Consider the following 26,730-nt stretch of genomic DNA (forward strand, 5'->3'; position numbering starts at 1 on the left):
GCCGTTTGTAGTACAGACCGACGCCAGTGACTTCGGCCTCGGTGCGGTGCTCAGCCAGGTGGACTCTGCGAGCCAAGAGCACCCAGTCTTGTACCTGAGCAGGAAGCTGTTACCAAGGGAAGTTGCCTATTCCACGATGGAGAAGGAGTGCCTGGCCATAGTGTGGGCCCTGCAGCGTCTGCAACCCTATCTATACGGGCGCCACTTCATCGTGGAGACGGACCACAACCCCCTCAGCTGGTTGCACACCGTCTCTGGGACGAATGGGCGATTGTTGCGATGGAGCCTTGCGCTCTAGCAATACAACTTCACCATTCGCCACAAAAGGGGCCGTGACCACGGTAACGCAGACGGGCTGTCCCGACAAGGAGAGGTCGCGGACGGGCGCACGGGGGAACACCGGAGTGTGCTGCCCCCTAGCGCCCTAAAAAGGGGGGAGGTGTGAGGCAAATCCCGGGATATGAAGATGAATTATGACTCCAGTCATAATCCCTCATCACTCCCTGGCAGTGCCCCCTCCCTTCTTGTTCTCAGTGTTCCACTTACACCTCCATGGCCATGTCCTGTGATATGGAGATGAGGTGGTGTGGGAACAATGGACACAGGATGACTCCCTGCCGTCACCCTGTAACAAGAGTTGTATCTCATTAGCAAGGCTATGGAAATAGCCAGACAGAACGACTCCAGTAAAAAATGGTTCATATCTCGCAAGCCATATTTCCGATAAATATGGCAACCATAAAAATGGTGTCTCCGCATGCGGACGATGCCGGCACACCCTTTTTATGGGAGCAGGACATTGGGAAATGCCCCAGGCGTGATATCAGCCAATGGGGAACTGGCAGACAGGTCATGAGTCCCCTCGTTCTGTAGCTAAATTCATAACTGTCACAATGAGAGCATTGGCGTCCGCCTACGACGCTCCCAGGCAAAGTTATGGCCATATTCCATGTTGTGGATTTTGTCCATAACTCCAGCCAGGGGTGGAGCAGTGCTCCCTCTGAGGTCACGAAGGTAGGAGGGGACCTGGACTTGCCCAGGTTGATAACCCTACTTCGGCCATTTTCCAGTGTTCTTTTCGCTGGGGGCACGTGTAGGAAACATCTGTGGGAAGGATCCTAGAAACCTGGGTACAGCGCCCCCCTGTGGCCAGACGCAACAAGGTAACTGCTGGAACTGTGTATGCCTGTTTGTAACCCATGCTTTGATTGTAACTGTACTCTGACATATGTATATTCTGTAGATTCCCTATTGTATATATTGTAGTTTCTAGTGTGCTTTAGGCTGATTAAATTATATAATTAATCTTGGGCTGTTCTGTTATCTCGATCTTGAATCCCACGTCTGTGTGTTCGGCTAATAGTTACCGTAAATCGGTTGGTGGCAGCGAATTGTGCCAAGGATTATTGTGGGGAGGCCAGTGAGATTCGGGGAGATTTTATATATTCCGCCCGCGGAGGTCGGGGGAATATATACCTTACTCTCACCGGGGACCCTTCAATAATCGGCATAAGTAGTATAGCGGCCTCCTTGCTTATGGTCGGGCAATTCCATAATTGGCCTGACTATAAGAGGGGCGCTAGAGAGCGCGTCACGTGCTCTGTCTGTCGGTCGGGAGGTATAAAGGAAGGGTGACCCCCACTTGTTACCCCCCGATTGTGACGTACTGGTAGCCAGCGCGGGGGATTTCTGAGTGACCCCCCCCGGTGGTTTGTGACATACACTTTCAAAGTTTTCCCAATTTTTCGGACTGACTGACCTTTATTTCTTAAATTAATGATGGACACTCGTTTTTCTTTACTTAGCTGCTTTTTTCTTGTCATAATACAAATTCTAACAGTCTATTCTGTAGGACTATCAGCTATGTATCCACCAGACCTCTGCACAACACAACTGATGGTCCCAACCCCATTTATAAGGCAAGAAATCCCACTTATTAAACCTAACAGGGCACACCTGTGAAGCGAAAACCATTTTCGGTGACTACCTCTTGAAGCTCATCAAGAGAATGCCAAGAGTGTGCAAAGCAGTAATCAAAGCAAAAGGTGGTACCTATCATCCCTACCCTTGGTTCCCATGGTGTAAATTGTATGCCCTAACCCTACTATGCAGAATTTTGATCTGTTATCTGTCGTTACTTTGAATTTTATTGTCCTGCTGTTATAGGATAAATTTTTCATTTGTCCGCATGTTTGTTGCGGTTGTATAACCTGTATTGTGCAAAATCTTAATAAAAATCGATTGAAATAAAAAAAAAAAAAATAAAAGCAAAAGTTGGCTACTTTGAAGAACCTAGAATATAAGACATATTTTCAGTTGTTTCACAATTTTTTGTGAAGTATTTCATTCCACACGTGTTAATTTATAGTTTTGATGTCTTCAATGTGAATCTACAATTTTCAGAGTCATGAAAATAAAGAAAACTCTTTGAATGAGAAGGTGTGTCCAAACTTTTGGACTGTACTGTATATGCTGAGTTGGATACCTGACCCTAGGTGTTCCTAGTGCTGGGCCCTAAATAGGGAATGGGTGAGATGTGCTCTTTGTCAACTTTACTAAACACTAAAGGAAGACACAAGGGAGACACACGGGGGGAAATAGATGAACTACGTATCCACAGATGACTCAGGTAGAAGCTCAGCAAAGTTTCAGCAACGATACCACAGCTGAGTACAAGCCAACTGCTTGCAACCAGACCAGGAATGAACTAAATAATACATTAGCACAAATCCAGGGAAGATGGGAGTAATTAAGCACAAAGGGAATACTTATAATCAGCAGCTGGATGGGTCCTAAAGGGGAATAGATCAAAATCCAGCAAAAAATTCACCTAGTACAATGAATACTAACAGCAGGAACAATAGACAGTCAGGGAGAATTTTGTGCAGCCAAATGCTGTGACCTTCCATGGCCAGAAACCACATGACTGTCTATCACCTGTGACACACCCGAGACACTTTCTTGGATGGAAAAAATAGCTCTCTTGCTGTTGTCACCCACCAAGTTAGCTACCTTTATAACTAGAGATGAGCAGACCCGTGGAAGTTCGGTCAACAGGTTCAACCAGGCTTTAGATAAAGTTCTGTTCTGGACCCGGACTTGACCTAAACTTGATTGGAAGTCACTGATTTTGCAGTTTGGGTCTTTGCCCACATAAAGGCAGCCATAGACAAATTCGGGGGAGAGTGGACACTACATCAGATTATGCTTTGTTACCCCCAGTGCGTACCGTTCCAATATTGCAATCGGCTCACACTGGGCCGAGCACCGATTGCACCCGGGCTCAGCGATGATCAATCAAGTGGTGTTCATACGTAAAGCACCCGAACTCTAAACTCTGTCACCGATTTTTTTGTAAAGTCTGTGTTTGTTTTGAACCCCGAACTTTACTTTTCAGGTTTGCGCCACTTATAAGTCATTGTCTGACCATTTAATGAACTGGTTGGATATAGGATTCTCTAGGTGCAACTTTGGGGGTGGTTGGTGCTCACTTTTCTGCATTGATGATGACGTGAACGTATCCCCAAAAATCTGCCAGTTAATATTTATAATCAATCTGTATTGAAGAATCAATGATAAATTACAAAGTTACTATTCACAATAGTTGTCACTAGCGAGATCCCGCTAATTTTAATGTTTCTTTTATTCCCATGGAGCATTGCCAATAATATATTAGTATAAAAAACTGTAACTGTCATCTAATTTCCCATTTTTTTCTTCTTTATAGTTTTCTTATTTGGAGAAACTTCTTCTAGTCCATGGAGCTTGGAGTTACAATCGAGTAACCAAATGCATCCTCTACTGTTTCTACAAGAATGTGGTCCTGTACATCATTGAGGTAAGATTGATGGCAAACTAAACAAGAACATCGAGCCAGCGTGCTAAGTATTGTCTACGCGGCGGCAAGGGACACACTGCTCGGCCTTAACTGAAGCCAAGTATAACAGACAGGAATGGCACAGGCATTCATCAGGTGGCAAGCTTCAGTTAACATCATTTGCACATATCCCTCTATAAATGGCTCAGCTTTCTGTGTTCACAAACCGAATGATATGCACCGAGCACAAAATCCATTAAGTGCCCAGAGACAGCTGCCACAATACCATACGGCACATGTCCCAGGCTGCTTAGTCCTGGCCGTAGATCTTCCCAGCTCTTTAGATTTCAACTTCAAACAGAAGTTTGCATTGCGCTGTCTTGGCTGGCATCGGGCTGTGCGGTTATCCTTTCTGTTCAGCCAACAAATCCATGTATAAATCCCAGGCTAGACCGTACAGCTACTAAATACGGCCTGAAAAAACGTCTTCGGCTTTGATATTTATATCGCTGATGAAATGATACTGGTGACCTTCTCCGTCTGGAGGGGTCAGAAGAAGACAGTGATCTCTTCTGCACTGGACATCGAAAGTTTGTCAATTATGTGGCTTGAAGCACACCCCGAAATTTTAATCATATCACAAAATGGGTAGAGTATCAGAAAATATGCACTAATTATTACTGAGGGTGATTGACTTAAAGGGGTGGTTCACTACTCTGCAGTAAGTGGCCACCTCTCTGTAAAAATGATAGGGAAGTCTTTTTCTAAATACCTTGCTTAGCCAATTGTGCCTGTGAGCGGCAGTATTACGCTCCGTTCATCCCCATGAAGTGACCCCCCCCCAGGCTCTGTGACTTCTGAGATCCAGTGATGTCAACGTCTACATCACCGATCCTGGCCCCAGTCTTCCTGAGTGATTGGGCTGTGGGTGGAGTTTCACCAATCGTCACAGCCCAGCATCACAGCCCAGCATTGCTCTTGCTTAGTTGCTCTGCTGTGAAGGGGAGAGCGCGTGACATGCTGGGCTATGACACTGGGCTGTCACGAGGGGTGAAACACTATCCATAGCCCAGCCACTCAGGAAGACTGGGGCCGGACTCGGTGATGTTGGGTCAGCTGGAAGTTGACGTGACATCACTGGATCTCAGAGATCGTGGAGCTTAGGTGTCATTTATGGGAAAGACCGGACTCTCAGAGGCAGAATTGGCTTAACAGGGTATTTAGAAAAAGCCTTTCCTATCAGTTTTATAGAGATGTGGCCACTATTGCAGAGTAGTGAACCACCCCTTTAAGGAGGTTTTATAGGATTCGTAAAACATAGCTGCTTGTTTCCATAAACAGTGCCACACTTTTCCATCGATTGAGTCTGTATCAACTCAGATGTAGGACATGTCCATATGCTGCAGATTTGCTGCATAAATTTTCTTCATCAAATCTGCACATTCTGGCAAAAAAAACCGCACCAAAAAATGCATCTCATTTTGGTGCATTTTTTTAGTGAAGTCAATGGCTGTAAGGACTAAAAAAATGCAGGAAAAAACGCCCCAACAGCTGACGTGCTGCAGATTTTTTCTGCATCAAAATCTACACCAAATTTGCGAAGAAAAAAACTGCAACATTGGCACAGCATTTCAGAAATTTCATAGACTTTGCAGACTTCAGGAGAAGCATGCAGATTTTGAAAAAAAACCACAGAGTGTGCACAAGGTCTTATGCAAGTACAGCTCAGCTGCAATACCGGACACAACTCATGTAAAAGTATGACACCTTTCTGGAAGAAAGTAGACCAGTTTTACTAATCCTGAAAAAATTAATAAATATAAAAAATGCACCAAAAAAAATAAACAAAACTATCCAGTGGCTTCAGCCTTTTAGCTAATTTTTTCTTTGATCCTAATTTTGTCTCACAGAACAATTAAAGAGAACCTGTCACCAGATTTTGGGCCTATAAGCTGCGGCCACCATCAGTGAGCTCTTATATACAGCATTCTAACATGCTGTATACAGTGTGTCCACCCATATCCTGTCCACCGCCATTAACCTGAGAACGGCGGCAGCTATAGGCATAGAAGTGGTGTCTAGGTATAGTAAAGTAGCCATGCGCTACGCAATGAAACCACCTATAGCGCCACCTGGTGGAAAACAACAGAGTTAGCATTTTTATCTCTAAAACAGAACGAGATAGAGAAAAAAAGTGAATTTAAAAATTGTAGGGCATCATCAATTCAATACAAATCGACACCTTGCATACAGAAATGCTATGATATGAAACCCATGACCCCCCCCCCCAAAACATTGAATGCTGGTCACGCATATGGTGCTCATTTAACTTTGATGCTCAAAGTGGCCACCGTCAGCTGCAATGCACATCTGGACTCTGGACAGCATACTGTATCTTGCTGCACGTTGTGCAATATGGTAGGTGACTGTTACGGTTGCTGTGGCACTGGAGTCTATGTCCAGATTTCTTGCTACTGCACATGTGCGAGCACTGGAGACTATGTCCAGATTTCTTGCTACTGCACATGTGCAAGCGCTGGAGACTAAGTCCTATCTTGGAGCCATTGCACATGTGCGGGTGACATCATCGCTGACACGAGGTCACATGTCTCTGACACCTTCTATGCCGATTGGCCGCTGGTCATGTGCTTGTGACACGTGGTCACATGTCTCTGACACCTTCTATGCCGATTGGTCGCTGGTCATGTGCTTGTGACGCTTTGCTCGGTGATAGGCCAGCGTGACGTCATTCCTGTCGTTCTGGCAGCGGATTGGCTCTGGTGTCCTCCATCTTGGATGAGGCACAGAGTCTATATAAGACGCTGCCGCACGCCGCACGGCGCTCAGTCCTCTTGGTTCATGCATGAGAGTAGACGCTCTGTGCACGTTCCTCTAGGCATCTCTGTCTATGCTAGGTGAGCGCTACCGGCAGGGTAGCGTTCTTATACCTTACAGCTTCGGCTGCAGTCCGTATCCTTACCTCTTAGGGGAGCGGACATAGGCAGGTGCCTGACGCACATGGTCTGGCTGGGCCTTATGATTCTACTCGTAGGTGGACGTTGCCGCTAGGGTAACGTTCCTTATACTGCGTCTGGCAGTTGTTCGTATCCTCGCACACTAGGGGAGCGAACAGCAGTAGGAGCTTTGTGCGGCTTATGCTGCTGTCCGTCTCTTTTGCACCACTATAAGAGCGGACCTAGGCAGGTGCCATATCTAGTGGTTCGTGTCCTCGCACACTAGTGGAGCGAACGCAGGTAGGAGCTTTGTGCGGCTTACGCTGCTGTTCGTCTCTTTTGCACCACTAGAAGAGCGGACCTAGGCAGGTGCCATATCTAGTGGTTCGTGTCCTCGCACACTAGTGGAGCGAACGCAGGTAGGAGCTTTGTGCGGCTTACGCTGCTGTCCGTCTCCTGGCACCACTAGAGGAACGGACCTAGGTAGGTGCCATTTCACACTCACTGCCTTTGTCTCTGTGATTATTAACAGAGACCATTCCACACACCCTCCAAGTAAGGGAGGAATTGCCTTATTTACTAATTATATTCCTCTGTGAGTTTAACAGAGGTATTGCACTCTGCCATAGTCTGCAGCAGAGTCTTTGCACGGTGGACCCTGATTGTCTGTTATTCCTTTAGGTTTTATTAGCAGACAGCACCCCGTAACAGTGACACGTTTGGACAAGCATCTGTGATACGTCATTGTAGGTCCTGCAATGTTGGTGGAGGGGTCGCAAACACCTGCTGTTTCATGTGACCTCACAGAAAGAAGTCCAATGGGGTCAGGTCAGGTGAGAGTGGAGGCCACTCCACGCAGACACCATACCCAATGACTTGTAGGAAGATCTCCATGAGGCATCGCTTCACGTCCGCAGCCTTGTGAGTTTTACACATTCTAATCATAGCATTTCTGTATGCAAGGTGTCGATTCGTATTGAATTGATGATTCCCTACAACTTTGTAATTCACTTTTTTTCCTCTATCTCATTCCGTTTTCAAGATAAAAATGCTAACTCCGTTGTTTTCTACCAGGTGGCGCTATAGGTGGTTTCATTGCGTAGCACATGGCTACTTTACTATACCTAGACACCACTTCTATGCCTATAGCTGCTGCCGTTCTCAAGTTAATGGCGGTGGACAGGATATGGGTGGACACACTGTATAAGAGCCCAGGCCGCTATGTAGAACATAAAAAATACACTTTATAATACTCACCTAGGAGGTCGCTCCGCTGCAGACTGGTCAAATGGGTGGCGCCGTTCTCCGGGACCGGCGCCTCCTCTTTTAGCCATCTTGGTCTTTCGCCATGATATGCCAATGTCATGGTGGCTTAATAGTCTTAAAAGGCTCCTGGGATTGTAATAGAAGGTTTGCCAGGCTCTGACCTGCGGATCATAGATTACAAACCTGGCCACTGCACCAGGGTCCTACAAATGTGAGAGAACAGCATCCATTTTGTTCTTTTAGTTTCCATCTTGTCTTATAACTAATGATGTCATAGGACTCAGCTAACACTGATGGGTGGGGAAGTTGGGTTCATAGTTCAGAGTGACCTTATCCTTTCTCTGCGACCCTATATAAACTGGTCACATGTACTAATAAAGGAGAATTCTTTGAGTACACCATACTAAGTGTGTGTGCTGCCTTGATTTCCCGAGCACTCGTAAAACAAATCTTATTAATTTGGAGTTTGAGAGACGTAGAGGGAGTGTATTTTGCTCACAGAAATCTTTTTGCTCAACTCTATACTTTTTCGATATTTAGTACATAGTTGAGAACTACTTTCAATCTTATAGGTATGACCAGGCATATAGCTTTATTAACGGCGTTGTACCAAGTTTGATCGTCTTCCCCTATGCGTAAGATAAGGGGTAATATCCTGATCACTCACCTATCCCAAAAATGGAGCTTTGAAGAGTTGTGTGTAAATGGTGCTGAGCTCGAGAATTTGCACCTCTACTTCATTCTCAGTGGGTCCTTTGGAGATAGTCAATGTTACGGGGAAGTACAGATAGTACAGGGGCTCCTAGGCTGACCCTAAAGGGTGCTCTACACGTTTCGACATCTCTAGCGATAGCTAGCGATGTCGAGCGCGATAGCACCCGCCCCCGTCGTTCGTGCGACATTTGGTGCTCGCTGCCGTAGCGAACATTATCACTACGGCAGCATAACACGCACATACCTTGTCAGCAACGTCGCTGTGACTGCCGAACAATCCCTCCCTCAAGGGGGAGGTGCGTTCGGCGTCATAGCGACGTTACTGCGGCGTCACTAAGCGGCCCCCTAATAGAAGCGGTGGAGCGGAGATGAGCGGGACGTAACATCCCGCCCACCTCCTTCCTTCCGCATTGCCGGTGGAGGCAGGTGAGATGTTCCTCGTTCCTGCGGTGTCACACACAGCGATGTGTGATGCCGCAGGAACGACGAACATCGTACCTGTGGCAGCAGCGATATTAAGGAAAGGAGCAACGTGTCAACGATCACCGTTTTGAACGATTTTGCGATCGCTGATCGTCGCTTCTTGGCGTCACACGCTGCGATGTCGCTACCGGTACCGGATGTGCGTCACTAACGACGTGACCCCAACGATATATCGGTAGTGATGTCGCAGTGTGTAAAGCACTCTTAAGACTGGGGACACTGCGCTGTCCCATATCTCGACCGTAAACTGGATGGTAGTCAGGGTCGAGCCTCCATCGTGACAGTGTTTCCTGTCCAAGCCCTGATCCTACCTTCCCCCACCAAGGGATCGGGCTGGAAACCCAATGACCAAAACCTCCACAAATAATCACAGACAGGGCTGAACAGAAACTCGTACACACCGCACTCAAAACACACAGGAATGACTATATGTATAAAAGGGAGTAATGAAAAAGGGGAGAACGTAACGCACAACAGGGGAACGTTCACCCCACTCAGAAGCACTGCAGAAATCACCATAAACAGGAGCAACAACAAGATCGGGTTTGCCTGAGCTAACATAGGCATGAAAAGGAAAAAAGCCATGCTAGATATAGGTATGAGACAGCTGCAAATGGTAATCAGCAACCTGAGCATTTAGGTCCTGCTCACCAGTCTGCAGGAATTAACTCCTCCAGAGCTGGAGATCAGTGAACCAGAACTAGCCGACACTCGGCTATGGCTGAACACTTCACTAGCCTCGAGTTGCTTATCAGCATTTGTAGTGTGAACGAAGTCTGACACCACAGTGCCAGCAGGTGTGCGTAAAGCTGAACGTCGCATGACAGTCAAGTGCACTTTGGCATTACCGTTAAGACTGAACCTAAGGGGTACTTTGCACGTTGCGACATCGCTACTGCGATATAGTCGTGGTCAAATCGAAAGTGACGCACATCTGGTGCCGGTAACGACGACGCAACGTGTAAAGCCTAGGAGAGAAGATGAACGAGTGTGAAACAGTCAAAAATCGGTGATCTGTGTCACGTCGTTCATTTTCATAATGTCGGTGCGTCCGCAGGTACGATGTTGTTCCTCGTTCCTGCAGCTCCACACATCGCTGTGTGTGAAGCCGCAGGAGCGAGGAACATCTCCTTACCTGCCACCACCGGCTATGCAAAAGGAAAAAGGTGGGATGTTTACGTCCCGCTCACCCCCGCCCCTCCGCTTCTATTGGCTGCCTGCCGTGTGACGTCGCTGTGACGCCGCACGACCCGCCCCCTTAGGAAGGAGGCAGGTCGCCGGCCAGAGCGACGTCGCAGGGCAGGTAAGTGCGTGTGAAGCTGCCGTAGCGATAATGTTCGCTAAGGCAGCTATCACAAGATATCGCATCTGCGACGGGGGCGGGGACTATCGTGCTCGGCATCGCTACAATCAGCTAGCGATGTCGCAGCGGGCAAAGTACCCCTAAGCTTCATTCAGACCGGGCCGTTCAGAGCTCCCATTCACAGAATTGGTACACATTCCTCCTGCAGAGGCGCTGCAAGAGAATGGAGACAGTCACCGAGCTTACCCTAGTGGTGACAGCTGTATAAGGGAGGTTCGGACAGCTGGGTCCTCCGGGATCAGTTCATTGCTGATGCAGCTTCAATGTAGAAAGGTTTATTAATACACAAGTCCTTTTGTGTGTCGTCTAGAAATTCAGTTTTATCCCATTATAGGAGTGGCCGTCAAATGCTTAAATACGTTAATTTCTGCAAAAATATTTTTTACTTTAGGTTGATTTTATAAGAGGAAAGTAGGTGCAGCTGAACACAGGGCACGGCTCCTGGGAGCGAGCAACAATACGTAGCTCACAGATGTCTTATAACAGGAAGAAGTGCTCTTCCAGACATTGGATCGAGTCCGTCCTTCTGCTGTATTTCTAGTACAAAAATAAACCAAATGCAACTTTCTTCCTTCCACGTGTGCACGATATTTAGAATTGGTTCCTGTGACTTCCCAATAACCATGTAGTGCTCATTTCTCATGGATGAATTACCATAGACCTGCTGATAGGGGTTATTGTACTTTTATTTTTTTGTTCATTTCAGTATTATTCATAACATATTCTATATTTACAAAATCAGCTTCTCACATGTAATCCACAGAATAGAGGATGGATTGTCTCCTTTATGTATCCTTTATATTAGAAATACATATATATATATATATTTGTCATGGCCGTCTCTGTACTTGAGACTAGTGACAGGATCAGGACCAGAGTTTCTCATTGTCATATGAGACTCTACATATTAGGCCCCTTTCACACGTCAGTGATTCTGGGACGTTTGTGCTTTTTTTTAAACGTACCAGAATCACTGACATACGCAGACCCATTATAATGAATGGGTCTGCTCACACGTCAGTGATTTGTCACTGCACGTGTCTCCGTGCAGCGTACCCGCGTGTGCGTGATTACCACACGGAGACATGTCCATTTTTTTCTGGCATCACTGATGTCCCACGGACCACGCAGTGGTGTGGTCCGTGAAACACGTGCCAGAAAAAAACGTGCTTTTAAAATAAAAAATATTTACGGTACTCACCCGGCGTCCAGCGATGTCCTCTGCAACCCGTGCAGCTTGCTGCTTCTGAGCCGGCTCATTATTGTCGCGCATATTCATGATGCGCAATACAGCCGACACCCGGAAGCAGCTGCTGCGGGGGTCACCGCCGGCCGGATGCTGCACCGCGGGAGCGATCAGCACCATGGAGAGCGAGAGCGGGCGCAGGTGAGTTGATTACTAAGTGCAATCACGGGCCACGGAGAATGGAGCCCGGATTGCACTTAGACAACCCACGTGTGCCGTGATTCACGGCACACGCAGGTACATGTGCGTGTTTTACACGCCAGTGAAAAATGTCAGTGTTTTTCACTGACGTGTGAAACGGGCCTTAAACGTGTTTTCTTTCTTTGGGCAGGAGAGGGTTAATGTCAGTAATTATTTTCATTGCAATCCCAGGTATTTCCAGTTTGGACCACTCCCAGTCCCTATATCTATCCTCTGTAGAGGGTGCTGGTTATTCACTCTCATTTGGATGCTTGACCTCGAATTGAAAGGAGCTGGTGGAGCCCTCACTGCAAGTTGCTGTTTAGGCTGCAGTCTTGGTGCTGACTGCAGCTGTCTGTTGGTGTTTCCCCCATCTGTCTGTCTTTCTTTCCCTTTGTGTTGTTATAGTGCAGTAGTGAGGCTAGCGTACCTTACCTGTCCACTCACTAGCCAGGACTATTGTAGGGTCACTCAGGGCTTCAGGTTCCTGCTTGTTGGCAAGTAAGGAACTTGTATAGCGCTAGGATTCAGGGTACAGTGGCAGGTAAGGAGAGGAGGTGTCCATCTTCCCTCTTACTACTGCTAGGGCCCACCATTGTTAAAGTGTAGCCCTTGTGTTGTGTATCACGCTATGCGCCATATTTTCCTGTTATAATCGTGACAATATTAGGACCCACATTATCTCTTGCTGGTTATTTTATTATGTACTGTTTCCACAGTGCTTGTACTGTAGATAGACATTGTAGATATGAGACTCCTATTAACAGATATATAAATAGGTATACTGTACCTAGATGTGAGACTGAAAAATGCAAGGTAAATATATACACAGTAAGAAAGATGATAAACATAATATAGAAAGATAAATAGATCTGTATGAGACTGATGGATATGAGGATGTGGCCACACGTGATGGTTGACCACGTGGAGAGAACTCCAACTACCTGCGGCAGGCCAATGCCCTTGTGTCTATCAGACACCCTCATTAGTAACCTAGTAAGTAAAAAGGAAAAAAAAAAAAAACATACACACAAAAATAGTTTATTTAACGAAAAACTCCCACTTTTTCCCTGGTTTACCAATTATTTTAAAAAAAAAAACAACAACCCATGCAGGTCTGATGTAGTCCTCGGATTCCGACTTCCGACGTTCACAAATGGAAATGTTTAAAACGTAAATAGAGAAGAATCAAAACCAGACACTGTCCCTCGTTCACCAATTTATTTAAAACCAAAGTTCCCTCGCAGGTTTGTCGTAGTCCAGCGCTTTCCATGACGTTCCCCAACTCTGACTATCAAAGGCTATGCAGCCTCAGTTTTGAAATTACCGTATATATCTGCAGGATATCTATCTATTCAATCTATATTTCTATATATTTATATAATATCTATCTATTTATGTTCTATCTATTATACATCTAATATCTATCTATCCATCCATCCATCCATCCATCCATCCATCTGTCCATCCATCCATCTGTCCATCCATCCATCCATCCCTCCATCTATCCCTCTATATATCCCTCTATCCCTCTATCTATCCCTCTATCTATCCCTCTATCCCTCTATCTATCCCTCTATCTATCTATCCGTCTATCTATCTATCTATCTATCCCTCTATCCCTCTATCTATCTATCTATCTATCTATCCCTCTATCCCTCTATCTATCTATCTATCTATCTATCTATCCCTCTATCCGTCTCACTATTGGACCCTCAAGTTTGGAACTATTCGGGTCCTGCTCACCCGTATAGCTAATGGAGTGAGCTTGCTCTCAGGGTTCACGCGTAGGATTTCTTTGGACTGTAATTTGGGAAAGTCCTATCCCATCGGTGCGCTAGTACCCCGATTTTGGAGCGGGTTGGGGATGAATTTTGAAGTCTTCACCCCCGTCGAGTAAATTATCAGGACGCGTGAAGCTACTTCCCGGCCTAGGGTTCACGTACTCCATCGTGCCCTGGCCCCTGCCCGGAGATGGCTCAAGGCCACTGGCTGCCCTGCAGTCCGTGCCACTTGACGCGATTCCCTGTGACCGGGGTTCCAGCTCTTACTAGGCCCAGACCAACGTCTGCCACCTAGTACTCAAGGAGCCCAGCTCCCAACCTGTGACCTCTCCTTTTGAGACTCACCACACAACTCTCCTACTCCTTTTCCACCTTGTCACTTTCGCCTCCCAACCCCCATATGGGCGGCCCTATTCCCTTCAGGCCCCCCAATAGTGTGTCTGGTGGGTACGGTGCAAAATGTTCCTAGGATTTTGACTGGCTAAGCTGTTAGTGTGGCGCCCCTGACCTGGTCAGGCACCACTGAGTACTGCACCCATGCTGGGGACAGTACAATACAGGTAATCCAGAAGGCTGACCGAGGTGTGACTACACAGGCGCATAGTGATCAGGTCTCACACATGTACCTTTGAGAGGACCCCTGGGGATCCCAGGAGGGGGCAAAGCCTTCACCTCCACTTGAGGAGTGGAGGGGGCGAAGCCTCCATCTCCACTCAAGGGGTGTGGTAGAGAGCCTGGTTGCTAGGTGGCGTAGGCAGGCACAAGGGGAAAAGAGAAGGAGGAGTAAACAGTCTGAAGCAGAGTGTGGAGGAGTGAGGAGCATGGAAGTGGAGCTCAGACAGGAGCAGCAGTGCAGGTCCCACGAGTGAGCCAGTTTAGTGCAGCAGTCCAGGGAGAGCAGACGTCAGGAGCAGACCCCTGGAGCTGTTGCAGTCTAACAGCGTCCGCGCAGTGACTACCGACGGGGGAGAACGGTCACCTGGTAGTGCTGCCCGAACCCCACACACAGCTGGAGAGAGAGCCGTGTAGTGGAAAGTACGGAGACTGTCAGGGAGTACCAGGCCCAAACGGGCGGCAGATCCCGGTGCGGGGATAGATCCACCTTTCCTTGCTAAACCTGCCGGTGTGGGGCCCTTAAAGCCCACGCCACAACACCACAAAAGCCGCAGCCACGTAGCCACAGTTAGGGCCCATAGTTCACAGGAGGCAAGCAGCTGGAGTGATCTGGTCCAGGCGATAAGCAAACGGCAAACAAACGAGGGGAGCAGTTACTTCCCTGGGTGACCCCCATAGGGACTAAAAGTCGGGGTTACCACAAACCACAGAAGGGCTAAGGAAGGCGAGTCGGTAGCCACCCTCATCAGTCAGCCTGAAGGATACCTGGTTCCAGCCTGGTTCATCCCAGCTACGCCCGGGTTACTCACCCTGCCACCTTCTGTGAGTAAAACCCCTGAAAGACATTCTGCTTGTGTGGAGTTATTCTGCGCCTTGTGGTTCTACACACCTACACAGGGCCCTGGGGCTTGCCTCACTCTCAGGAGGCTATTACAACTGACTGCACCCACCATCAGCCCCAGGCATCCCTTAACCTGCAGTGGCGGTCCCCACTGACCGCAATTCTGAGAGTGGCGTCACGACAATCCTAAATAGAAGATCTCCTACCTGTGACAAAGATCCAGCCGAGTGGAGTCCCTGAAGGTAATGCACCGACACTGCACTTGTGGGGCTTCACATCTGGCGTCACGAACAGGATAAGGACTAGACCTGTTCAGACAGGTGACCATGTGCCTGGGCGGTCCGCTTGAAAAATTGGAAGCGCCGCCATATTGCCACCATGAAAAGCGCGCTGAAAAACAACAGCAGCCCGCGCTGGGAGAAGTTACCGCCCACGAAGAGGTGTGGCTACCCAGAGATCCCCTGCAGAGTCCTGACCTCGCAAGTGAAGAGAGCGGAGGCGTTCAGAGACGTCGGGACAGAAAGGGAGCCAGAAGCCTGCTGCTGGAAGAGGCAGAGCAGAAACTGAAGAGCCTGCTACTGGAGGCAGCGACGAGTCCACTGCTGGGAAATCGTGCAGAAGAAGGCGCAGAGGAAATGGCGTCTGAACGCAGAAACCCAGAACCAGGCTCCGCTGCCTGGTGGTATCGGGAGCTTGCCCAGTTCTGCGACCGACTGGAGACCCGGGTCGTAGAGCAGATCAGAGAGGAACGCATGGAGCTTCTGGAGATGGCTGCAGCGGTTCAGGCCTATGAGAGGGGAACCGCACGACGAGTGCCAGACCGGACGGCGACGACTCAGACCCCGATGATACCACCGATGGGTGAGTCCAGTGTTGCCCCTGCCAGCGCGAGTGCCCCGACCCCTGCTGCCACGCCCGCGGTCCCTGAAGAGGCGCCCGGCGCGGCGACGCTGAACCAGGCCGCAGCCACGCCAGGTGCGGCCCGCCAGGACCAGGCCGCAGCAGCGATGCCCTGCCCGGCCCGCCAAGCCCAGGCCGCAGCAGCGATGCCCTGCCCGGCCCGCCAAGCCCAGGCCGCCGCAGCGATGCCTTGCCCGGCCCGCAAAGATCCGGCTGCCACCGCGACCCTCATCCATGCCGCGGGTGTGACGCTGACCCAGGCCGCCGCCTTGCTAGGCCCGGCCCGCCAAGACCCCACCGCAGCAGCGACGCTCATCCACGGCGCAGGCGAGGTGCTGAACCAGGCCGCAGCCACGCCAGGTGCGGCCCGCCAAGCTCCGATCGCTGCAGCGACGCCCAGCCCAGCCTGCACAGATCCCATCGTAGCTGCGACGCCAATTCAGGCCGCCGCAGCGATGCCCTGCCCGGCCCGCCAAGACCAGGCCGCCGCCATGTCAGGCGCGGCCCGCCAAGACAAGAATGTACCACTATTTACCCCGGCCTGCAAGGCCAGAGCAGACACCGCTCCCCAGTCTAAGGAAGTCCCTGCTAGGAAGTCCCTGATAGGAGAGGACCCCGAATACTGGAAGCTGAAGGCTGACCTAGAGGCCCAGTTCCCACAGGAGATGGTGGATCGGTATCTGCTCCCTCCGCACACCCCCAGGAGGATTCCGGCAATATCCACGTCAAAGAGTCCCCCGCCCGGGCCTGCTGATGACCACCCATCCCCGGCGCTGCCACAACAGGAGTGCTCTGAAGAACTAAGGGGGAGAGGAGGCCAGGAAGCTGAGGAGCTGACCCCGGAGCCATCAGCAGTGGATCCATGCCCCGCGCCAGAGATGCTGCCGTATTCCCGCTGGGATGAAGAGGAAGAGTTGCCCAGAAACCTCACCTGGGGGCCTGCAGGCAGTGAAGTAACAGCCCAGCAGAATCCAGCCCGTAGGACACGGCGCCGTAGCAGAACCAAGCTTTCCCCTGCACCGCAGTCTCCAGAGCAGAAAAACGAAGTCATGGCCAGAGACTTGGAAGAGAAACGGTTCCTGAGAAGGGCCAAATCCCAGGTCAGAGGCCCACTTTGTCGTGGAGTTGTGGAGGATTTCAGTTTGAAGAGTGGATATGGCTTCATAGTAGCTCCTGGTATGAAAGAAGGCATATTTGTGAATAGAAGGGATGTTAGAGCCCATTTGCCCAGAGGACATCCGGGAAGGAACTTACAGATGGGAGATACAGTGGAATTCACAATGCATCAGGGAGAAAGAGGATGGTATGCACTTGACGTTACGCCATGTACCAGAGATTCCTATAGAAACCCAGTTGTCTCCATACCACAAGAAAAAGAAACAGATACAGAAGAAGAAAGGAAAGATAAAGGACCCACTGATGAGACTACCTCCGATGATGAGAGAAATGAAGAAAGCAACAGGTGCCGCAGCCCTACAGGCCCAAGCCCTGGTGAGGAGGAATCTATGTAAAGTAAAGTAAGAAGTACAGCAAGTTACAGTTTTGACCAGTTAGCAACGTTTATAAGTTTAAGCATGTGCCCACATGAACTAATGTGAGAAACCCATAAACCTTAAGGCTATGAACTGGCTATAGCCACAAACTCTCGCAGTGTAAATAGTTACCCCAGAGGTACCACCACCAGAGCCAGCCTGTTTAGGGGCTTGGCTCGCCTGCAACCAGGGAGCACGTCCGTTTATGGGGCCTTGGCTCGCCTGCAACCAGAGAGCATGCCTGTTTATGGGGCCTGGCTTTCCACCACAAAGAGGGTACCTGGTCAGCACCAACTGTGGAGGCCGCCTCTACATCCTGCCAGAAGAGGCTGAAGGCGCGGATCCACCAGGCCAGGTATACCCTGAAACCACCAGCCCATGAAAGCCGCCTCTACATCCTGCCAGAAGTGGCTGAAGGCGTGGCCAACGTGAAAGGGTTTAGGGTGGGTTAACGGACTTGTGGGTGGAGGGTGGTGATGTATGGTACCTGGTGGTTTTAAAAGTTTTACCATGTTTTAATGTTTTATGCATTTTAAAATGTTGTCTTGCAGCCCGAGGACGTGCTGGTGATAACTAAGGGGGAATGTGGCGCCCCTGACCTGGTCAGGCACCACTGAGTACTGCACCCATGCTGGGGACAGTACAATACAGGTAATCCAGAAGGCTGACCGAGGTGTGACTACACAGGTGCATAGTGATCAGGTCTCACACATGTACCTTTGAGAGGACCCCTGGGGATCCCAGGAGGGGGCAAAGCCTTCACCTCCACTTGAGGAGTGGAGGGGGCGAAGCCTCCATCTCCACTCAAGGGGTGTGGTAGAGAGCCTGGTTGCTAGGTGGCGTAGGCAGGCACAAGGGGAAAAGAGAAGGAGGAGTAAACAGTCTGAAGCAGAGTGTGGAGGAGTGAGGAGCATGGAAGTGGAGCTCAGACAGGAGCAGCAGTGCAGGTCCCACGAGTGAGCCAGTTTAGTGCAGCAGTCCAGGGAGAGCAGACGTCAGGAGCAGACCCCTGGAGCTGTTGCAGTCTAACAGCGTCCGCGCAGTGACTACCGACGGGGGAGAACGGTCACCTGGTAGTGCTGCCCGAACCCCACACACAGCTGGAGAGAGAGCCGTGTAGTGGAAAGTACGGAGACTGTCAGGGAGTACCAGGCCCAAACGGGCGGCAGATCCCGGTGCGGGGATAGATCCACCTTTCCTTGCTAAACCTGCCGGTGTGGGGCCCTTAAAGCCCACGCCACAACACCACAAAAGCCGCAGCCACGTAGCCACAGTTAGGGCCCATAGTTCACAGGAGGCAAGCAGCTGGAGTGATCTGGTCCAGGCGATAAGCAAACGGCAAACAAACGAGGGGAGCAGTTACTTCCCTGGGTGACCCCCATAGGGACTAAAAGTCGGGGTTACCACAAACCACAGAAGGGCTAAGGAAGGCGAGTCGGTAGCCACCCTCATCAGTCAGCCTGAAGGATACCTGGTTCCAGCCTGGTTCATCCCAGCTACGCCCGGGTTACTCACCCTGCCACCTTCTGTGAGTAAAACCCCTGAAAGACATTCTGCTTGTGTGGAGTTATTCTGCGCCTTGTGGTTCTACACACCTACACAGGGCCCTGGGGCTTGCCTCACTCTCAGGAGGCTATTACAACTGACTGCACCCACCATCAGCCCCAGGCATCCCTTAACCTGCAGTGGCGGTCCCCACTGACCGCAATTCTGAGAGTGGCGTCACGACAATCCTAAATACAAGATCTCCTACCTGTGACAAAGATCCAGCCGAGTGGAGTCCCTGAAGGTAATGCACCGACACTGCACTTGTGGGGCTTCACATTAGCAACACCAAAGAACCAGGAGGAGTGGATACTGTGCAGAAGGGCAGATTGCACAATACCCTGTGGCGACTTGATAGGCCAGGGCATCACACTTCCCTCGCCCACCGGCAGTCCTGACTTATCTGATTGGTTACAGTCAGACAGAGCCCCCAGCCTGTGACATAGTGTCTGTGATTTCTAGCAGTCACACACAGTGTTTTGACACCTAATCTGAGAGCAGCGTAATGTAGGGGCAGAGATCCTGATTCCAGCGATGTCACTTGCTGGGCTGCTTAGTGTAGTATTAATAATTGATTAATCAGCATGAGATTATCTTTGATAACATCCTGCTGATTAATCAGGGATTTTATCATTACAGGACTACTTGTCATGCTGTAGGTAGTCCAGCATATTCATGAGCTCTGTATGACTGCTAGATCTGCAGCAGAGGAAACATTGATTTTATGAAAATGACAGCAAACAGCCCAGTAAGTGACACATCGCTGGAATCAGGGTCTCTGTCTCTACATTATGCTGCTCTCAGATGGAGAATCAAAAACCTGGTGACGGATTCCCTCTTAGGTGAGAGATTTTTGAAAAAGGATTGTGATATTAAAGCGTGTGTGAGAGTCTCTACATCATGACAAAATGAACTATCAAGGAAATCCAGGACGGCGCACTTAAGTTTGCACAAGTACATAAAATAGAAATCTATTCATCCCACATGATTTGTGAGCTTCTACATCTCCGTATCTATTAGCCTCACTATCTACATAGAAGCGCCTAATCCTAAATATTTTCTCGATGTGTCTTCCTGGCTCCCTACCAATACATATACAGTGCTCCACTATGGGAGACAACGTGGACTCATTCAGTTCCCTGCCAGCACATAGGATTCTGAGAAGTATTAGAAAGTCAGAGGGCAGACTGTTTTGGGAGAAGGCCAAAGCCTGGAAATGCCGAGCTATGACTGGAATTAATTTTTGAAGCTTTTCCATTCCATCAAAAATATACCTCATTTTGCTATATACAGTCTCTGTGGTTTAGTTGATATTTCTTACTCAACCCACTCTTGTTTCTTGATGGACTAGATTTTCTGATACTATTAACTTCAGGTCCAGCACCCGATAAACCCAGGAAAGTGCCAGGGCCCACGACACCTAATGGGCCCACATGGCCAGGTTTCGACTTTCAGCATCCATCTTTCATGTACAGCGTAGATGCATATTCAATGTATGGAGCCGGCTCTAGAGCTGAGCCCCTTCATACAATGTGGGTGCCAGCTGTATTGTACAGGCAGCATATAGGTTTAACTGCTTCAAATGTAGCTAACCCGTTAGATGCTGCTAGCAATTGTGACAGTGATATTTAAGATGTTGCAATCAGGAGGGACATGTTCCTTCCGGTGGCAATTGACTCGCAACTTGATTGTGGGGTGCAAATGGCTTTTTCATGGCAGCCAGAGAGCCTTCTGAAGGTCCAAATCTACGCCATGTTTGTATACCTGTGAAGCCCAGCTTGTGCCTGGACTTCAGAGAAGATCAATAAGTACAATACACTGAAATAGTTATTTATTTTATTTGCTTATATAGTGCCATTAATTCTGCATGGCTTTACAGACATCATCATCAATGTTACTATTGGGGCTCACAATCTAAATACATTATATCAGTGTATTGTGAAATGATCAAAAATTCCACTAGGTCAGGGGTTGGGAACTTCCTGCCTCTGCATGCAGCCCCAGAGCAGTGTTAGGGCTGACAGCCTCATTTTGCCAGCTGCTGGCCTTTTAAACCACCACTTGCACTGCGAGCATGCATGTGTTCACTACTGATGCTGTGTCCATTTGCATTGAAGTATTACGTCCTTATGCTGGCCATTGCCAGCATGAGGATGTACTTTCATTCAAGGATTTAGCACAATGCGCTCCCATCCCACAGATTAAAAAGGTAATGGCAGCCTCAGCATCCCCAGTGATACACCTCCCCAGTGATGTATATGCCCCAAGCTATCCCAGCAATGTATATGCTCCCAGCCCTCCCCAGTGATGTATATGCCTCCAACCTCCCCTGTGATATGTGTGCCCATAGACCCTCCCCAGTGATATATATATATATATATATATATTTGCCTAAAGCCTCCCCAGTGATGTATATGACCACACAGACTCTCCCATGATGTATACGCACCTTATGTCTCCTGTGATGCATATTCCCTAGCGTCTTCTATGATGTATATGACCCAGCCCCTCCTATGATGTATATGACACCAGTGTCTCCTGTGATGTATCTGTCCCCACTGTCTCCTGTGATGGATATGTCCTCAGTGTCTACTGTGATGTATATGCCCCAGCGTCTCCTGTAATGTGTATGTCCACAGTTTCTCTTGTGATGGATATGTCCTCAGTGTCTACTGGGATGTATATGCCCCCATCATCTCCTGTGAAGTATATACCCCCAGCATCTCCTGTGATGTATATGCCCCCAGTATCTCCTGTGATGTACAGAATGTCTATTTTATGTAAAATTCTCTCCCAAAAAAAGGTAAAACAGCCGTATAAACCCCAAAATGGTAACAATTAAAACTACAATTTGTACTGCATAATAAGCCCTGATATAACTATATTGATTGGGGAAAAATGATAAGTTAGAAAGCGGGAAGGTAAATCTGCATTAACCTGGAGCCGACCCTGACTAAATTTTCCTTTTTTTTGTTTTTTTTTTAATTAGTTCTGGGCCATTTGCGTTTGAGGTTAAAAGGCTGTCATTGTATTTTCTTATATGCCGATAGTTTTGGAATCTTTACTGATCTCACATCCCATAATTTGTCACATTAGGATACTGTAACAGAGTTCAAAATAAGTTTGATTTATTTACTGCCAACATATTTTGCAGCGCTGTACGAAGATTGTCATTACTTACATCTGTCCCCATTTAGGCTCACAATCGAACTGCCAAATCAGTGTGTTTTTTAAGTGTGGTAGGAAATTAAAGTACCTGGCAGAAACCCTCAAAAACACATTGAGAACATGCAAACTCATAAAAATGTTCAGATTCGAACTCAAGGCCCCCCAGCTCCAAGGCAACAATACTATTGGGGGCCACCAGGCAATGGCAAGGGCTGGACTTAAGGGGGATTTACACGCTGCGACATCGCTAATGCGGAGTCGTTGGGGTCACGGAATTTGTGACGCACATCCGGCCGCATTAGCGATCATGCTGCGTGTGACACCGATGAGCGATTTTGCATCGTTGCAAAAACGTGCAAAATCGCTCATCGTTGACATGGGGGTCCATTCTCGATTATCGTTACTGCAGCAGTAACGATGTAGTTCGTCGCTCCTGCGGCAGCACACATCGCTATGTGTGACGCCGCAGGAACGAGGAACCTCTCCTTACCTGCCTCCCGGCCGCTATGAGGAAGGGAGGAGGTGGGTGGGATGTTCCGGCCACTCAGCTCCACCCCTCCACTTCTATTGGGCGGCCACTCAGTGACGTCGCTGTGACGCCGCATGGACCGCCCCCTTAGAAAGGAGGCGGTTCGCCGGTCACAGCGGCATCGCCGGGCAGGTAAGTATGTGTGACGGGTCTGCGCAATGTTGTGCGGCACGGGCAGCGATTTTGCCCGTGTCGCACAACAGATGGGGGCGGGTACCCACGCTAGCGATATCAGGACCGATATCGCAGCGTGTAAAGTAGCCTTTAGGCCATGTTCCTATGTGTGGAAGTAGATTAAGGTTTATTGGAATATTCTACCATTGGAGGTCACATATGTGTATGTCTGATGAAGACCCAAATATAGAGGTCGAAACTTTACATTTGTTGGCTATATATTCATTTTTGCCAAATTTTCTTGTACTTATGTGTGGAAGCTCAGCTTTTTTCTGTTGTTTTTTTTTTCTGCATATTTGTGGCAGATGTTTAGCAGCAAACTATGCAATAGTGTTTGTTACATTTTGCTTTTTAGCCGTTTTTGATGCACATATCATGCTGAAATGCTGCCGCACTGGGTAGCAGAATTTCAAGGTTTTTTTTATTTCAGGCATCCTAGACGAAAATACACCAAAAAAATGTACATTTTTACTGTTTTTAGACACACATTGGGCTTGATTTTTCATGAAATCACAGTCACTATACTTGAACTGGTAAATGCAGCAGTAAAAATACTCTGTTAGCATTCCATTGGGCGATTTCAGACAACAGGAGAAAAGCAGGTTTTTGATACCGCGCCAAACCACAGGAGTCCAGATGAAGTTAGTAAATCTCTTTTCTTTATTTTCACAGGTCTATGCGTTTCAAGGACATATCCGTCCTCTTCCTCAGGACAAAATGCAGAGAATACTAGATAATAGATAGTATTCTCTGCATTTTTTCCTGAGGAAGAGGACGGATATGTCCTTGAAACGCGTAGACCTGTGAAAATAAAGAAAAGAGATTTACTAACTTCATCTGGACTCCTGTGGTTTGGCGCGGTATCAAAAACCTGCTTTTCTCCTGTTGTCTGAAATCGTTCATTTTTGCGGGACTGCTGCCTTCCACATTACTTTCATGCTGTCAAAGGGATTGTGACTGGCACAACCGCATCAGGTGAGTGTTCCTGTTATACATTCACCTCCCATTGCTATACCGGGTAAGACCCTATTTGCGCTTTTCTTCCCACAGTTTTTTAGCATTCCATTGGGGACATGGCCTCCATCTTCCAACGTTTTGTTTTTATAAATGTTTGTGCATTTAAGTGGATTTTCCATACAGATTTGTGTTCACACTATACAAACTGCTGCATTTTTCAGTTTTCGAGAAATGTTTAAATATTGACACCTTTTTACTTCAATTTAAAAAAAAATGCAGCACAATCGCATCTCGTGAACATGGCCTTAAAGTATCGATACAGACACTTGGCTGGTGCCAGACACGAATGATTACAAATCTCTACCCCCTTTAATAAATTGAGGTAATCATTGCCCAGGATAGGAAACTGTCTCTCTGTTTCTCTCCCAGTCTCTGTCTGTCTCGGTCTATCTCTATGTCTGCCTGTCTCTTTCCCTGTCTGTCTCTGTCTCTTTCCCTGTCTGTCTCTTTCCCTGCCTGTCTCTTTCCCTGCCTGTCTCTTTATCTGTGTCTGTCTCTTTGTCTGTGTCTGTCTCTTTGTCTGTTTCCCTGTCTCTCTGTCTTTCTCTTTCCCTCTCTCTTTGTCTCTTTTGCCATCTGTCTCTATCCCTGTCTCTGTATCTCTTTCCCTGTCTGTCTCTCTATCTCTATGTCTGTATCTTTCCCTGTCTGTCTCTCTCTATCTCTTTCCCTGTCTCTTTCCCTGTCTGTCTATTTCCCTGTCTGTCTTTTTCCCTGTCTCTTTCTCTTTTTGTCTGTCTCTTTACCTGGCTGCATTGTGGCTTCTAGCTCCATTGACTTTAATGGAGGCAGGTTTTTTAGCGAATAATTGTAAAGCGCGGGATTAAAAATTCCCCTCAAAACATAGTCTATGTCGTTCCCTGAGTCAAATGGAGTGTCTGTGAAAAATTTCGTGATTGTACATGCGACAGTGCGGATTCCTTTAACAGACATATAGTACATACATACATACATTCAGCTTTATATATTACATATATGATGGAAGAGCGCTGGTATTATATAAATTTTATATTTTACCATCTTATTAGAAAAATTGTAAAAACACAAATTGTATTTTGTATTTACTCCTAATGTTTACTTACTGGAGTCAGATTTTCAGTATTGGTTTTTTTTTAATGCTGCAAATTTCACAACATGTGAAATGGGACAGATTTTTTCAGTCCCAGTAAGTATTTCAAGAAGTTCATACTTGGGTGGTCTAGAAAGAATGCACCTCAAAGAATCCCTAATATTGTGGCTGTGCCAGACTAAAAAAAAACCCTCCTGGTTTATTTTTTCTATTTTTGGAGAAATACACATTTACATCCTTTGTGTTTTGTTTAACAGCACAGGCAATAGTATATGCATATTAATTACCCTATCACTTACAAGGATTGTTACTGTCCTTTCTTTCAGAGAGGAAAGGTCAACCTGGTATATTTTTATTAAACCAGATACTGCAGTAAATTGTATTACAGCGCCCTACAATACAGGAAATTCCAATAGAGTAGGGTTTATTGAGATATTGAAGTATTGCACTCGTCCCCAATTTTCTAATTAAATATATTTTCAAAGGTGCTATTTATTGACTTGAATCTTTTACTGTCACAATAACTCAGAATACCAGGAACCTTTGGCTCCTACACTGACTCTCAGGCTAGGGAACCCTATGCTATCGCTAGTCTTAGGGATACCCCTAAAGGTGAGGGTGCCTGAGTCTCCTTCCTGGCCTTGTTCCTGAGCAGCCCTGATTTAATATCCTCTCCCCCAAGGGGGCCCAGGAGAGGAGTGAGAATAAAACTAGGGGAAACCAGAGCTCTATCACACTGCACGCGCTCATAGAGGTATAAGACAATAAAAGATAAAGAGGAACACAAGAGCAGGGTGGAAACAACAAAACGAGGGTAAACTCCACAAGCTCTCCAGGCAAAAGGCAACACTTTCCAGATTGTCTGAGACACCAAAACAAACAGATCAACAGAGTATAACCTATAGTTGGAATAGGTAGAAGATTTCATAAAGCTTAAATATGAGATGAGCAGGTGAGATTGGCTTCCTCACAACATGTGATCAAAAGAGCCTAACAAGCAGGCAAGCGGTATAAGACAAGAAAAGATAAGGATGAAAGCAAGAGCACGGAGGAAACAACAAGACTATGGGTAAACTCCACAACCACTCTAGGTAAAAAGCAACACATTCCAGTTAGTCTGGGACACCTAAACAAACAGACCAACACAGTATAAGCTATAGCTGGCAAAGGTAGAAGATTTCATCAAGCTTGGAGCATATGTGATTGGCTTCCTCACAACATGTGATCAAAGGAGAGGTTAACTTTGCTAGCCTGACTATGACTGAGCACACAGCAGGTCGACGCCCGAGTCTGCCTGTGTTGATCACAGACACCAGAGAAACCATGGCGGAGTATCAGAATCTGCAATGTTAACAGAGCCCGACACTGCCATTACCGTCGGCGATGTTTGTGCAGAACTCTGTGTGACACTCACTAGATGTCAGTAACAATCAAATCTACACAGGCAAATAAATTAAACTATAGATGTCCATATATTTAGTGATGCAGTGATAGTAATGGAGTTATGTAGTAATTGTCTACAGCGGTCAGGTA

At 47.7% G+C, this 26,730-nt stretch overlaps 1 protein-coding gene across 1 annotated transcript in view; it reads left to right on the plus strand.

Moving 5' to 3' along the window:
* ATP8A2 (ATPase phospholipid transporting 8A2) overlaps positions 1-26,730 on the plus strand; it is a 1,156,459-nt gene that overhangs the window by 610,689 nt on the left and 519,040 nt on the right. The window contains exon 27 of the mRNA XM_075337374.1: positions 3,728-3,838. Within this exon, the coding sequence (XP_075193489.1) occupies positions 3,728-3,838 (111 nt within the window). The remainder of the gene's footprint in view (positions 1-3,727; positions 3,839-26,730) is intronic.

The sequence above is a fragment of the Anomaloglossus baeobatrachus genome, chromosome 2 (assembly GCF_048569485.1).
Source record: "Anomaloglossus baeobatrachus isolate aAnoBae1 chromosome 2, aAnoBae1.hap1, whole genome shotgun sequence".
Lineage (NCBI taxonomy): Eukaryota > Metazoa > Chordata > Amphibia > Anura > Aromobatidae > Anomaloglossus > Anomaloglossus baeobatrachus.